At 40.0% G+C, this 14,049-nt stretch overlaps 2 protein-coding genes across 3 annotated transcripts in view; one reads left to right on the top strand and one right to left on the bottom strand.

Annotated features, from left to right (window-relative positions):
- LOC309528111 (uncharacterized protein) overlaps positions 1-14,049 on the bottom strand; it is a 103,812-nt gene that overhangs the window by 15,160 nt on the left and 74,603 nt on the right. The window lies entirely within an intron of this gene.
- Positions 1-14,049, top strand: part of UST (uronyl 2-sulfotransferase) — a 117,780-nt gene that overhangs the window by 74,448 nt on the left and 29,283 nt on the right. For both annotated transcript variants that reach the window (XM_082215301.1, XM_082215302.1), the window contains exon 6: positions 13,306-13,403. In XM_082215301.1, coding sequence (XP_082071427.1) covers positions 13,306-13,403 — 98 coding nt within the window. The remainder of the gene's footprint in view (positions 1-13,305; positions 13,404-14,049) is intronic.

Below are 14,049 nucleotides of genomic sequence, written 5' to 3'. Positions count from 1 at the left end.
AGAAATAGTACCTTGCGTTAAGAACTTTGCTTCAGGATGAGAACAGAAATTGTGCGGTGGTGGCGCTGTGGCAGTGGGAGGCCCCATTAGCTAAAGTGGTATCTCAGGTTAAGAACAGTTTCAGGTTAAGAACGGACCCCCAGAACGAATTAAGTTCTTAACCTGAGGAACCACTGTACTTATTCACACAGCACATAGTTAAACTAGGGAACTCACTCCCACAGGAAGCAGTAGTGGCCACAAACTTGCATAATTTCAAAATAGCATTGACAAATTTATGGAGGAGAGAGCTAGGATAGCTGTGGCCATGATAACTGTACTCTGCCTCCACAGTTAGTCATGCTTCTGAATGCCAGTTGCTGGAAGCCACTGGAGGGCAGAGTGCTGTTGTGTTCTAATGCTTCTTGTGAGTTTCCCACAGGCATCTGGATGGCCAATGTGAGAATAGGATGCTGGTCTTTGGCCTGATATAACATCTGTTTTCTTAGAGCGTTGCTGCCATTTCTGCTTTGTCCGATAGCAGTTGTTTCTCCATCTCTCCTCCGCCTCTTTCAATTATAAACTAGAATCTTATGAACAATCATAGTTTATATTTGGTATAACACTTGTTTGCCAGTAAATAAATGTAGATTAGTTGACTGGATATTCTGTTAGGCCTGTTACACCAATTCCTTTAAACTTGTGTTCCATCTACTTAATAATTACAAACTCATTGTAAATATTTCTGAATGTCACAGTATGTATTATAAAGAGTCTCTTGGGACAGGGAATTTTAATGCGAGCTTTTTCTGAGAGCATATTAATAGCTTTCCATTATGTGTGCGGTTTGCATGTGTTTATGTTCTTTGATATGTGCAAGAGACAGAAGAGTATGGAAAAGCGTATTTATGCCAAAGTCTTTGGGAACATCACTGTAGAAAATGTGAAATGTTTCTAGTACACTTTGTACCTCAAGACTTTTGCTAAGTGTTACATGCGCTCTGCTTTCATGTGACGTAGGAATCAAGTGCTGGCTGTCTCTCAAGTGTTCTCTTGAAAATGAAAAACTAGGTAGCATTTAGGTCTTCCAGGCTAGTTTTAAAGTCTTTGAGGTTACCTATTGTGCGTAACTTCAGAACTATGTTCAGCTACAACATAGTGGATTTAAATATCTTTTAAGATAGCCCTGTGGCCTAAAATATTGTTGGGTGAACTGAAAGCTTTCTCATTATAAACACTTACTGTTTCTTCTGTTTTGTATAGAAAGGCCTAATCGTTTTCTTGGATTATCGTCCTTTTTGGCAGTCTTTGCTTGACAGTTGTCCTCCTCAAAGAACACTGTTATTTGTATTTGAGGAAAGTACTGGTTGGCTGCCAATAAAATGTGTTACAACAAGTCAGTTGTTCTCAATGGTAAAGATGTGTGTGCTTTTTTTTTGGTGTGGGTTTCCCCCCGCCCCAATGGTCGTGATTTCCAACCAAATGTTCTTTGCAGTGCAAAAGATATATTAAAGCAGATCCAGTTGTGAATTGGTTGTTTCAACCAACTATGAGGAAAACGAAGGCTGCCACTATGCTACATGTTTTGTGACACTCCCCTTGAAGATGGTTCAAGGTTGCAGCTGGTGCGGAACATGGCAACCTGCCCTTTTTGACAGGGGAAGTGAATAGGTCGTGCTGTATTAATGCCAGAGGCTGTGCTAGTTTCTGTTTGTATTCTGCTCCAAATATCTGGGACCCACTTGATTAGATGATCCAAGAGTCTAACTTGGCATGCCAGCTTCATACAGCTTTATGTATGTTGAAGACGATCCCATATGGTAAACCCATGTGGTCTTTTGATTGTGTTCTCTGTGTTCTATATGTGAGCAATGTTACTGAAACGAACATACCCTGCTATTCTTAAGAACATTGGGGAGCCTTGCTCCAAACACTCGATTCTTCAGTAGTGAGAAGCATAGTAACATAGAACTGGACTTTCTAGTGGTAACAACACCCTTTGCTGTGTAATGTCTTCCACACAAATGTTTATAGCCACCCTATAATGGCAGGTCTCTGGATAGCTTACAGGGTTTAAATAATAGAAAATTTACAACCAAACAAAATGCAACTAAATTATAAAATCATACCTTACTTTAAAACAGCAAGGAAAATAAACTTTGTAGCCACTAGTTTAAAACTGAAGGCAAAACACAAAGTTTCAGAACTTCTCCTTGCTCAGGTTGGAGTACGTGCCCACCAATATAATAGCATGAAAATTTCGTGGGAAACTGCTGGTAGATAATGAAACTATTTCAAACATTCACAGGAAGTAGTTTAGATCAGGTCTTTTTAGTTTCTGAAAATGACAGCTGTAAGCATGGCTGCTAGGAGGAAAGGTTTATTCTTGATTTATTAAAAAATATAGAACTACAATTATTTATTGGGTTGTTGTAGATATTGTTTGGTTTGTTAGAGCCAAATGGACCTCTTGGCACCCATGTGAAGATGTAAATTTAATAAGTGAAATTATTGGGGGCTGTTAACTTCACCCTTGAGGTATAACTTAAACTTCAGAGCTGTGCTTTAGCTTTTTGACCTATTAAAATGTTCATTGTCTCCTTATGCTTGCCGCATGTTCTCTGTAAGAAACAAAGGATTAAACTTCTCACCAGTGACTATGTTACCAAATGTGATGTGCTACTGCCTCAAAGTACCAAGGTTTTGGCCTTTGAAATATCGAAAATGTTTGTGGAAAATTCCACTGACCATTTGGAATCTTAGTGTAAATATAGCTTCATGCCTTGAGTCTGCTCCAAAGAAAACAGCAATTTGTACAAAATGTTGGATAAGCTGTTTTAAGTGTTTTGGTGAATGTCTGTGTTTATCAAGACTTTACTTAAAGCCAGCAAGTCTTTTATCCAAAGCCAGATACAGTATAAGCAGCTGCTGCATGGTGTGTGCACAACTTTGCTACTTGAATTGACTTTGGGGAAAGCTAAAGTGCTGTCTGCCTTTCTATCTCCCAGCTATGATATTAAAACAGGCTGCTTTATAAGTCAATACCAGCCCTTTGCCCCTTGGTCATTTTTGTTGCCATTTTCTGCATGTTTTCCAGCTTTCTAGTATCCTTTTCAAGATGCAGGAACCGAAATTTATGTGCTTGCACTATAAATTTCTACCCCTTTCCTCACGTTCTCCATGGGATTCATCCTTCTCAGTTATTATACACTGGGTCAACACCATCAATCTGCTATCCATAAAAACACAAGAAGAGCTCTTAATGTCTCAGACCTTTTAATTCAGCAACCTGTTCTCACAGTAGCCAACCAGATGCCTACGCGAAGCTATCCATCTGGAATTCCCCAGGTCTTCACAAACACATAGGCGCCGACTCCATGGGGCCTGAGGGGGCCCGAGCCCCCTCAAAAATTCGTTTGGGGGGGCAGAGCCCCCCAATAATCTCGGGCGCCCCTCCAGCAGAGCGCCACCGCCGCCCCTCCCCCAGCCCAAAATGCACAGGGTCGGGCTGCATGCCTCCTGCCCTCCCTCCCGAGCAAAAGCTCCACTCAATTTCCTTCGGAGCTGATTAATAGGCGCAGCATGCTCTCCCCTATTCGCTCACGAGGAGGCGGCGCCACTTTATCTGCATATTCATGAGCTTATTTATTATTCATGAGCTTTCGCGGGCTCCCCCAATATTTTTTATAAGTCGGCGCCCCTGCACAAACATACTGGCTCTGACAGTGGAGATAGTACACCACCATCATAGCTGGTATCTTTATATATCATGATACCAAGATCTGTCTCCTGGTCAGTCACTGCCAACTCAGACCCCCACAGTGTATATGTGAAGTATATGTGATTTGGATTTCAGCAGACTTGGCTGCCTCACTGATCCATCCCTAACTCCAGATCATTTATGACCACTACAGGTCCTTGCAGGACCCCACTTCTTACAACTCTTCATTGTGATAACTGGCCATTCCTGCTCTCTACTGCTCCTTCTTTATCCAGATGCTCTCTACTGCTCCTTCTTTATCCAGATTATCTACAAGAGGACCTGTCTCTTTCCCAACAACTACAAACTTTACTCGGGAACCTGCAGTGAGGGACTTTATGACAAATTTTTGCAAGTCCATGGAATTTGGTGTCTACCAGTTCATCCCTCTCTACTTGCTTATGAACACTCCCAGAGAACTCTGATATTGCTAGAAATATTAAAATAAATGAAACATATTGTAACTATTCATAGTAAAATATAAATGCCATGGAAGCTTTTGGCAAGATAAACTAATAAAACAACTTGTTGCTATTCCAGAATAATAGAGAGATGGAAAAAGACTTTCCTCGCTTTTATTTAACAAAAAAAAAAGTTACCTACAGTCAAGTGTTTGGAAAATATAAATTACAAGTACAAATAGAAATAGAAAAGTAAACCAGGTTCTCTCCCAGTGTGACTTGGCTGTCTGCATTGTACCATCGCATGGGCTGCTGTGGGTATGTGTAAATGCCATGCTCTTCCCCAATGAATCATTGCTAAGCTAAATACAGATTGCATGTAACACAATTTGCTGTTGCTTATTGTAAAATAAGGACAAGGACCTTTTAGCTCCACCCATTAAAATGTTCCAGGTGAGATGCTCTCATGGAAGCTGGTGAAGTTGTTGGTTAATTGACAAGTTACTGAAACACGCTGTTCTAGGGCCACTTTCCACTGCCCTTTTATTGTAGGTTAGCTCCAGAAAATGTGCCTAGCTTTGGAGAAAGGGTGGAGAATTCCCCAGGCATGAGCACCTTTGTGTGAGCCCTGGATAGAATCTTTTATTTCAAACCTAGCTTCAAGGCAACAGAGTAAGAGATTTACTGTAAATTAGTCTTCATGCCATTTTATTTGGGCATTATAGGGAGAGCATGCTGATCTCTCAATTTCCCATTGGAAGCATGAAAATTGGCAGCTTCAGCATGACTTTCAACTAGGTATTGGCAGGTTGTCAATAAGAACTCATGATAGAGCACCACTTTAGAGATCTCTGTTGAAAACATTGATCAGAGAAAATCAAAGGCAGAAGAACATTGCTTCTTCTGATGTGTTTGAAGAAGAGACTAATTTGCAAATTATTGATCATAGTCTTTGAACAACTGCCTGAAGGTACACAAGAAACTGCTTGCTACAGCAAATGCATTAAAAATGCAAAAATATAGTCCTTAAGTCTATGATAAATGCCAGAGACCTTTTATAATTATGAATTTAAATTTCTTAAATGCCTAAAGTTAAGGCAAACTAGTATAAACTGATCTAATAAGGAAAATATATGGATATCCAGCTGGAATAAAATGTTTTGCATCAATAGCTTGCTGCACACACACAAAAACACACATTTAGAACTGAAAATGCATTGATGCAATTTTATGCATTTTAAAATGCAGTTTGCATTTTCTAAAGCAAATAAGTACAGTACAGTGAAAACCAATCTGAATGCAGACTGTGAAGTCCTTCAAGGGAGGGCTCCATGCCTTCAAGATAAATGTTTATATAGTATTTAAAACCCATTGAAAACAGAGTGTGGTTCATAGCAGTAAATTGTCTCTCAAGCCTATGGATTAAAAGGCTAAGCCAAGGAAGACATAATCAAGTCAGAATGCACTAGGTTGCATGAAGATTTTGCAATCAACTGTGCCTTCTGGAAACTGAAGGGACATGCACTCAATAAATCTGGGTGAGTTGTGGCACTTGTAACCGGTCACATCACAGACACGGTATCTGGTGTTTGCTTGAAATGCTTACATATACTGGTGCTAGCTGGTTTGGGGGAAATGTGCATTAGCAACTAAATAATGTGATTTCAGTAAAGTCATCCCAGCAGCAAAAACTGTACAGTAGCCAAAGATCTTTGGATGCAGCACTACAACTGCATGAAGAAGACAGATTATGTGAAAATATTTGTCAAAGGGGCAATATTTGTTCTTTGGGAACAGCTACAGTTTGCAGGCTTATTACTGAGGTCTGGCTGTGAGTTAGAAATATGCCTCATAATTCCTTGGTTCAGCATATGAACTTAGCAACTTGGTATGCTTCCCTTTTAAAAATGTGTTCTTCTCCAGTTAGAGAACGTCCGTCCGTTTTTCTGGCTGCTTCTCCTATGGCACTCTATGCTGTTAAAGCAGGCAGGGAGAGGGGGCTTATATTTCTATACTTCTACCCTGGGATGTTTACTGCCTTTTCAGTTATGATGTATCACTTAACTATGATTAAAGCTGGTATTTGTTCTGAGGAAGGAAGGGTTTGCACACTGTGAGCACATGATCCCAAGGTGTGTCTGCAGTCTCTTTCCTGTAGTGAAGAGCTACCCAGTGTTAACCTCCACTTGAGTCCCTTTCAACGGTCTGCAACCATCGTGGAGAAATGAGCCCATCAGAGTGAGTCAACACTCCAGCCCCCCTCTCACATTACTTATGGCATGGTGTAGAAATGGGCTGCATGACCACACCTCTGTCCTATGACTACACCTGATTCCCCAGCACACATGCATTAGCATAGACCACTGAGCTAGGGAAGCCTGCATGGGTATACCTCTATGTGTGTAGACTTTCACTAGATCCTGGAACCCTGATTCCACAAAGTTCTGTGCACAATGGCTTTCCCACTTCAGTGTCCATGCTCAGAGCCAGCTATAGGGGATGGGGGCTAGACAGGTTTTTTGCCCCAGGTGAAGCCTCCAGAGGGATGCCATTGAGGCTCTGTGTGTGTTCAAATGCACGTGGGGGGTTGCCAAACTGGGTCTTTGACCTGGGTGAAAAAAAAAGCCTAGTTTCACCCCTGTCCATGGTTAACTCATGGCGAGTGCGGACAAAGGCAAAGGTGCATCTCCTTACTATACTTTTCCCTCCTAATGTGTAAAGATGGCCTCCCTCTTTCCTGACAATCACAGATTTATCATGGCTTTGCTACTATCCAATTTTATGATGTACTTCATAGCTAGCACAACACACTTGCAACATTTTTTTTGTCCAGTCCCGACTCATGAGTCACATTGCTTCCTGTGACAGTAATCTTGTTCCTTGGAATCCTTCATCATGTTACCAATTTCTGGAAGATAAAGAGGAGAAAGAGGATTCTGGGGGGTTTTTTGTTTTATTTTGATTAAATCATTTTTCCTTTGGCGGTAACTGTGGCCATGCATAGGGTTATGGACTGGAAACTGTAGCTTGTCACCCCAGCAGTCTTGTGTGGACATTGAAATAATGCTGTTGGCCTTATTGTAGTCCCTGGTGGACTCTTACCCTTTCTTGAAACACCCACACAATCTGGCACAGTGCATTATCACTGGCACATCTCCTTGCAACGGGCCCCATGGTGGAATAGTATTGGCTGCAAACCTTTGGCTCAAATAGCATTGGCAGCCTGTGCATGCAGTTTTGCACCACATCTGCTAAGCATATGGTTTCCTTTAGCCATCCCCCTGCATTCATAAGCAAGATCAAGTTCTACTAACATTAAAAAATGGAAATTTAAACAAGCTGATAATGTACTTCTCTGGAAAATGTTTTAATAATGCATTTTTATATATCATAGAATCAAAGGATTGTGGCGTTGGAAGGGACCCCAAGGGTCATCTAGTCCAACTCCCTGCAATGCAAGAATCCATGGCAGATGGGCATCCAACCTCTGCTTAAAAACCTCCAAGGAAGGAGAGTCCACCACCTTCCGAGGGAGTCTATTCCACTGTCAAACAGCTCTTACATTCAGAAAGTTCTTCCTGATTTTTAGTCAGAATCGCCTTTCTCATAACTTGATTTACTGGTTTGGGTCCTACCTTCTGGAGCAGGAGAAAACCAGCTTGCTCCATCTTCCATATGATAGCCCTTGAAATATTTGAAGATGGCTATCATATCTCCTCTCCCATCTCCTCTTATCCAGGCTAAACATGCCCAACTCCCCAAACTGTCCTTCATAAGACTTGGTTTCCAGACCCTTGATCATCTTGGTTGCCCTCCTCTGCACATGTTCCAGCTTGTCAATGTGCTCCTTAAATTTTGGTGCCCAGAACTTAGGTTGGTCTGACCAAGGCAGAATAGAGCAGTACTATTACTTCCTTTGATCTGGACCTTCAACTTCAGTTGATGAAGCCAAGACTAGCATTAGGTTTTTTCGCTGCTGCATCACACTATTGACTCATGTTAAGCTTGTGGTCTACTAAAACCCCTAGATCGTTTTTACATGTACTGCTGGCAAGCTAGGTATCCCTCATCTTATATATGGTTGATGATGAAGGTAACCTAATAGTATGTATGTTGATTTCATTTTTAACAGGTATGTTTGTAAATATTAAATGGAGGCATTCAACAGGAATCTTCACCCCAGCTGCCCTTCCTTTCCTCCAACTGTATTCCTAAATACCAGGATAGTACCAGCAACCCCTTCCCCTTATAAGCAGAACTGTTTTTGACTCATGCTCTGGGCTATTTGAGTAATTTCCACAGATAATTTTGCTACAGTCTTATAGTGCCTTCTTAGTCAAGAAACTTCCAGATGTGCCACTCTGCTCAGGCCATCATGACTCCTAAATAGCGTAGCTGGACAAGCAGGCTTCAGATCTGTTTATTCTTTTTGTACTTAATTTTGATAATGGTTCCCTATAGATAATGGGATTCAACACTCCTCTCTCCACTTTAGAATGAGCAGAAGAGAGAAACACCTAAGTGACTGTATTGAGCCCTAATGAGCAGAAATATGGTGTAAAATAAAATAGTTTTTTCAGATATCTATGTAAACTTTAATGGGGTCTTAATTTTCCAAAGTCTGTTTGGGTCATGTGCTTTGCCTTTTAGCTTTGTTTGTTTTCCTATCAGCTCTTTGGTTTCTTTAAAAATCTAGAGGAAAATGATTCAGAAGTGTAGACTGGAAATGAATGATAAATTTAGCCATAAATGCAGAGAAGGGAAGGTGGTCTGGGGTAGTGCCAGACAGGATGGAAGAAGTCTAGTTTCCTGTATGACGACCAGCTTGCTCTGTTTGTAAATAATAATGTAATGTAAATAAGCATTTTGGGGGTGGTGGAGTATTAGAAGTTTGGCAAGTGGTTTTGAGGATTCTCACTAGAGCAAGGAAATTTTCTTTGGCTTTCAGTGATGAGCACTGTTGACACAAGCTGTCATGTTAGAAAGGGAAACCCTTTTTAGAAGGAGAGTTCACCCCTCACTAGGCTCACACATTGATTTTTTCATATTTTTAATCAATTTCCCTCTTTTTAGTTTTGTTTTCTAGTTGAAAACCATTCATATAGTTCACCACTTCCTCTGCAGCTCTTGTGATATGCCTTCAGTTGACATCTCTCTTCATCTTCATTAGGGAATATATATGAAAGTAGAAAAACCAATTAAATCTAATGGAAAGCTAGGGCAAAATATTTGGTGAAAAAATGAGATGCCTTTGGTTATATTGTTTAATAATGATGAACTAGATTTGGCTAGTATCTGGAAGTGCATGATTAAGTGCTTAAAAGGCTAAGAACAAGTAAGAGCTACTACAGCTCTCTCTTTTTAACCCTGCTTTTAATCTGTTGCTTTTTATTAGCCATTTCTGTATTGGGACTGTTTTTAACTTTGTGTGATTTTATTTCAAACCACACAGGTGCATTAAGGACAGTACAAAAATGCTGTATGTGAGCATTTTATATCAGTGTTAGAAACTGAGATATGAAAGCTAGGAACTAAATGGCAGCTTAAACCGAGGTTATGGGTGCAACAACGGACTGTCTAGGTGTGCTTTTCTATAACAAGAATACAAAGTGAAAATAAATGAACTGCAGCAAAACATTATGTTCATTTTTCATATGGTCTAGTCTTTCCCCTGTCCACCCCCCAAATATTCTTAAGAGGGTCTCTTCTCCAGTCTTCAGAGAGCAGCTGGAACAGGGGAGGCAGAAAAGGGTCCTCTTTACTTTCCACTCTGTAGTTTTAATCTGGAATCTGAGCTCAGAAACTGCTCGCACTAATGAAATTCCCTGTCGCAAAATGCACCTAGAACAAGGGAGTTTCGAACACTGTTTTATATATCACATTTTGCATATATTATTTCAAATGCGTTTCTGTTGGGAGGGACAGTTCTTAAATTTGTAGGTGCAAGTACTGTCTCAACATAAATGGGGTCAGGATTCAGAAGTTATTTTCGTATGTGCTCTCTCCATGATATTTCCTTATAACTGCACTAAAATTGGTGGTGTTAAACACACACTATTTATAGTGGGAAAGCTATGGTCCACAAATCAGAACCCTGGCTCTCTAAAAGAATCAGGCTACAATCCTATACTTGCTTAACGTAGAGAGAGGATTGCCCTTGTTTATCTTCAGTTCTAACATCAAGCTATTTAGGGAATGGAATGGTATCTAATTTGAAATCTTATGATGTACCTAAAGCCTGGCTCTTCTGTTTTAACAAAATCCATTCTTCTAAAAGGGTGGTGCAGGTTTGTATGCTTACATCCATTGTACTATCTGTAGGCACTGGACCAGGAAATCATGCATATCAAGATCTTCTTATTTCCTGTATTATGATTTATAAGAACTTCTAGATGCTTCCTCTGACTTACAAATTTTATAGAAACTTTAATAGCTTATTTCATTTGAAAAAGCAGAAAAGGTCCAGAAAAATGTCCATTTGTAGTTCTGTCTTCAGTTGCCATACTGATGGTGTACACATGCATTTATATTATTCATGTGATACTTCCAGTTTATTAGATGGCAACCTGAATATCATCAGTTAGCATGGGAAGTAATATGCCATTGCAGATGATTTTAGTCTACATTGTGATAGCTTATACTTGAATATGCTCTTATATAAACCTTTCTGCTTTAAGGTTTATAATTTTTAGCTTGTTTTTTTAATCCTCTTAGTAGTTTTCAAAATATGTTATGCAAACACAGATTTTAACAGGTCTTCTTAAAGCTTAGTTTTCTTAACCAAAGCCAGAAGATAAAGTAGATTTTCATTAGCTGAGAGAAGCCCCTAGGCTTTAAAGGGTTGAGCAGACAAAATACTGGGACAAACATTTGAGGGGATAAGGTTTTGTAGTCAATAGCCTGCTAACATTCCTTCAACAACAACAACATATCAGAGCTGAAATCAAATTAAAATTCATGCTATTAAAAACAATATAATTATTTTAGTTCTATAGTAAGGATTACACAAATATGTACTGTTGAATAATATGCTTTTAAGTGTGCATTATTGGAGCCATTAGATTAGTGGTATTTAAAACTTTTTCCATTTAAGGTCTATCCTTTTTTAAAAAAAACATTTTTATTCAATTTTCAATACAAGATTTAAACATACATTTTCAATATTATCACAAATACGTAATTTTGACTTCCTTCAGCTCATCCGCGAATCTTCCGTTTTCTAATCTTCTATCCGCAATTCTAAATTTAACATTGCCTTTTATTTTAAATAAACCTATTCCTTTATTCCCTTTTTTACAGTGTTTCTAATATTATTTCTTCACAAAGCTTCCTGTAAACCCACAAACGTTATTTGCGTATCACAAATGCTTTTCATATAGTCCACAAATTTTCTCCAGTCCTTGGTAAACTTGTGATCTCGTCAGTTTCAGATCCTTCCTGTTAATTTATCTAATTCTGCATAGAATTAACACATTTTACGAACACAGTACAGTGGTACCTCGGGTTAAGAACTTATGGTAATTCGTTCTGGAGGTCCGTTCATAACCTGAGGTACCACTTTAGCTAATGAGGCCTCCCACTGCCGCCACATGATTTCTGTTCTCATCCTGAAGCAAAGTTTTTAACCCAAGGTACTATTTCTGGGTTTGTGGAGTCTGTAACCTGAAGTGTCTGTAACCCGAGGTACCACTGTATTCTAATTTGCTAATACATAATTCCTCAAATATGGTTGTGAATATTTATGCTTCATTTTTGGAATACCTCCACAAATTTGTTCAGCACAGTGTGTGCTATTGGAATTGTTACATGAATGTGAAGACTGTGCCAGATTTATACATTTGATTTTGAAACAGTTAAAGATTTAAAAGGAAAAAAAACAAACTTGAGAAGATTTGTTGCAGCAAACTGTGCCTCTGACATACATCTGTATAATTTCCGGTCTGAGACTAAATGCATTGTTACTCACTTTTGGAAATTTAATCAGGTTCTTGATAAATTACCACTAACCCACTATTCATATTCATTTTGTCCATTTTAGAGACTATGAATACATGAGCTGAAGGAACTGTTAACTTGCAAGCGTGAAAATTTCAAAAACAATAATGGCTTCCCCACCCCCCACAGGTTTACTCCCAGAAACTTCCTAGCCAATTTGAGGGTATGGTGGAAAGGTGTTCACTGGACAAGTTCCAGATTTCAGCCTCTCTAGCTGCATAAGTGTATACTATAAAACATTGCATTTTAAAGGGATGCATAACTTGACAAAACTTTCTGTAGTTAGATAACTTGTAGCTGAATATTTTGTAAAGGAACTGATATTTCCAATACTCGTGCTGATCTTAAAATTATGGGTGAGATTCAGTGTAGCATGAGCAGCTGTCTGCTTGCACAGCAGCGCTTTTCCTTCTCCATCTCCCTGCAGCTGCCCGTATATCCCAAATCTGCTTCAAAACTTTGGAGAGAGCCTCCATATCAAATTTTGGGATTGCAGGTGTGGCTGGAAAGGGGAGAAAAGAAATAAGAAGTTCCATTGCACAAACAGATTTCTGTTAGCAAGGAAGCGGATATAACTGGATCTTGTTTTGTTTTGAAAGGGCATCTACACACCCATAGAGGGACATGGATGGCACTGTGGGTTAAACCAGAGAGCCTAGGACTTGCCGATCAGAAGGTCAGCGGTTCGAATCCCCGCAACGGGGTGAGCTCCCGTTGCTCGGTCCCTGCTCCTGCCAACCTGGCAGTTTGAAAGCATGTCAAAGTGCAAGTAGATAGATAGGTACCGCTCCGGCGGGAAGGTAAACAGCCTTTCCGTGTGCTGCTCTGGTTCGCCAGAAGCGGCTTAGTCATGCTGGCCATATGACTGGCTGTACGCCGGCTCCCTCGGCCAATAAAGCGAGATGAGCGCCGCAACCCCAGAGTCGGCCATGACTGGACCTAATGGTCAGGGGTCACTTTACCTTTACTTTTACACACCCATACCTGTAAGTTTCAAAAGCAATATAAATAAAACATGAGGATTCCCTTCTGAATGTAGTAAATCATGTTGATGCAATGGTTTGTTTGACAATTCGGGCCTTAGATCTGTGCTCCATCACTGGAAGACAACAGAGAACTTCATAGTTCATTTACAACATTTTCTTTTCTTCCCCCCTCCCCTTCTTTTAGGATATTAACGTATGCATTCTTGAGAACTACCCTGAATGTTCCAATCCCAGGTTATTTTATATTATTCCATATTTTTGTGGACAGCATCCAAGATGCAGGTAACTATGTTATCTCCCTTTTCAAAGTTATTTCTTACCACCTACTGGAGCTGGGGTGATTTCAGTTTTGGAATGTTCCACAGAAAACAGCAGAGAGCCCAAATTATATCATGCTGGTAATTAATCTGAAAGTCAAGGAGTTGTGCAGAATACCAGTTCACAGATTGCATTAGAAAGCAAGCTGTGCCAAATGCTAAAGGACTGGACAAAAAAAGAGAGGACAGATCAATCGACCTTCCCTTCCCTTTCTAAAATACTGAATAGAAGGAATGCAAAAATAAGATGGCTCTAATAAGCCTCTTCTTTTCACACCTCTAAAAGCATCAATTTGTCCAGAATTCAATATCCAGGTTTTGCCAGAATATAGCCACCTGCCCCATCTGCGACATCAGATGTGGGGCAGGTGGAGATGCAACTGAACCTGATGACACAGCCAATTCCCTGCCAGAAGTAGACTTGAAGTCACTGTCTATCAGCTGATGTGTGGTGATTTCAGGCCTCCTGAATAAAGGCACTTTAAACTACCACTCAGGGCTCTTTGCAAACCTTGCATGCTGCCTTGAATTCCAGTGACCATCTCCTGGTGTCATAGTGACACCAAGTGATGTGATGGGTGAGTGCTGTCTAATTTGGGTAGGGGAGATAA

Source organism: Podarcis vaucheri, assembly GCF_965113315.1.
Source record: "Podarcis vaucheri genome assembly, chromosome: 3".
In the NCBI taxonomy this organism is placed as follows: domain Eukaryota; kingdom Metazoa; phylum Chordata; class Lepidosauria; order Squamata; family Lacertidae; genus Podarcis; species Podarcis vaucheri.
The sequence above is the reverse complement of the archived record's forward strand: the minus strand, read 5'-3'. Positions and strand labels throughout refer to the sequence as shown.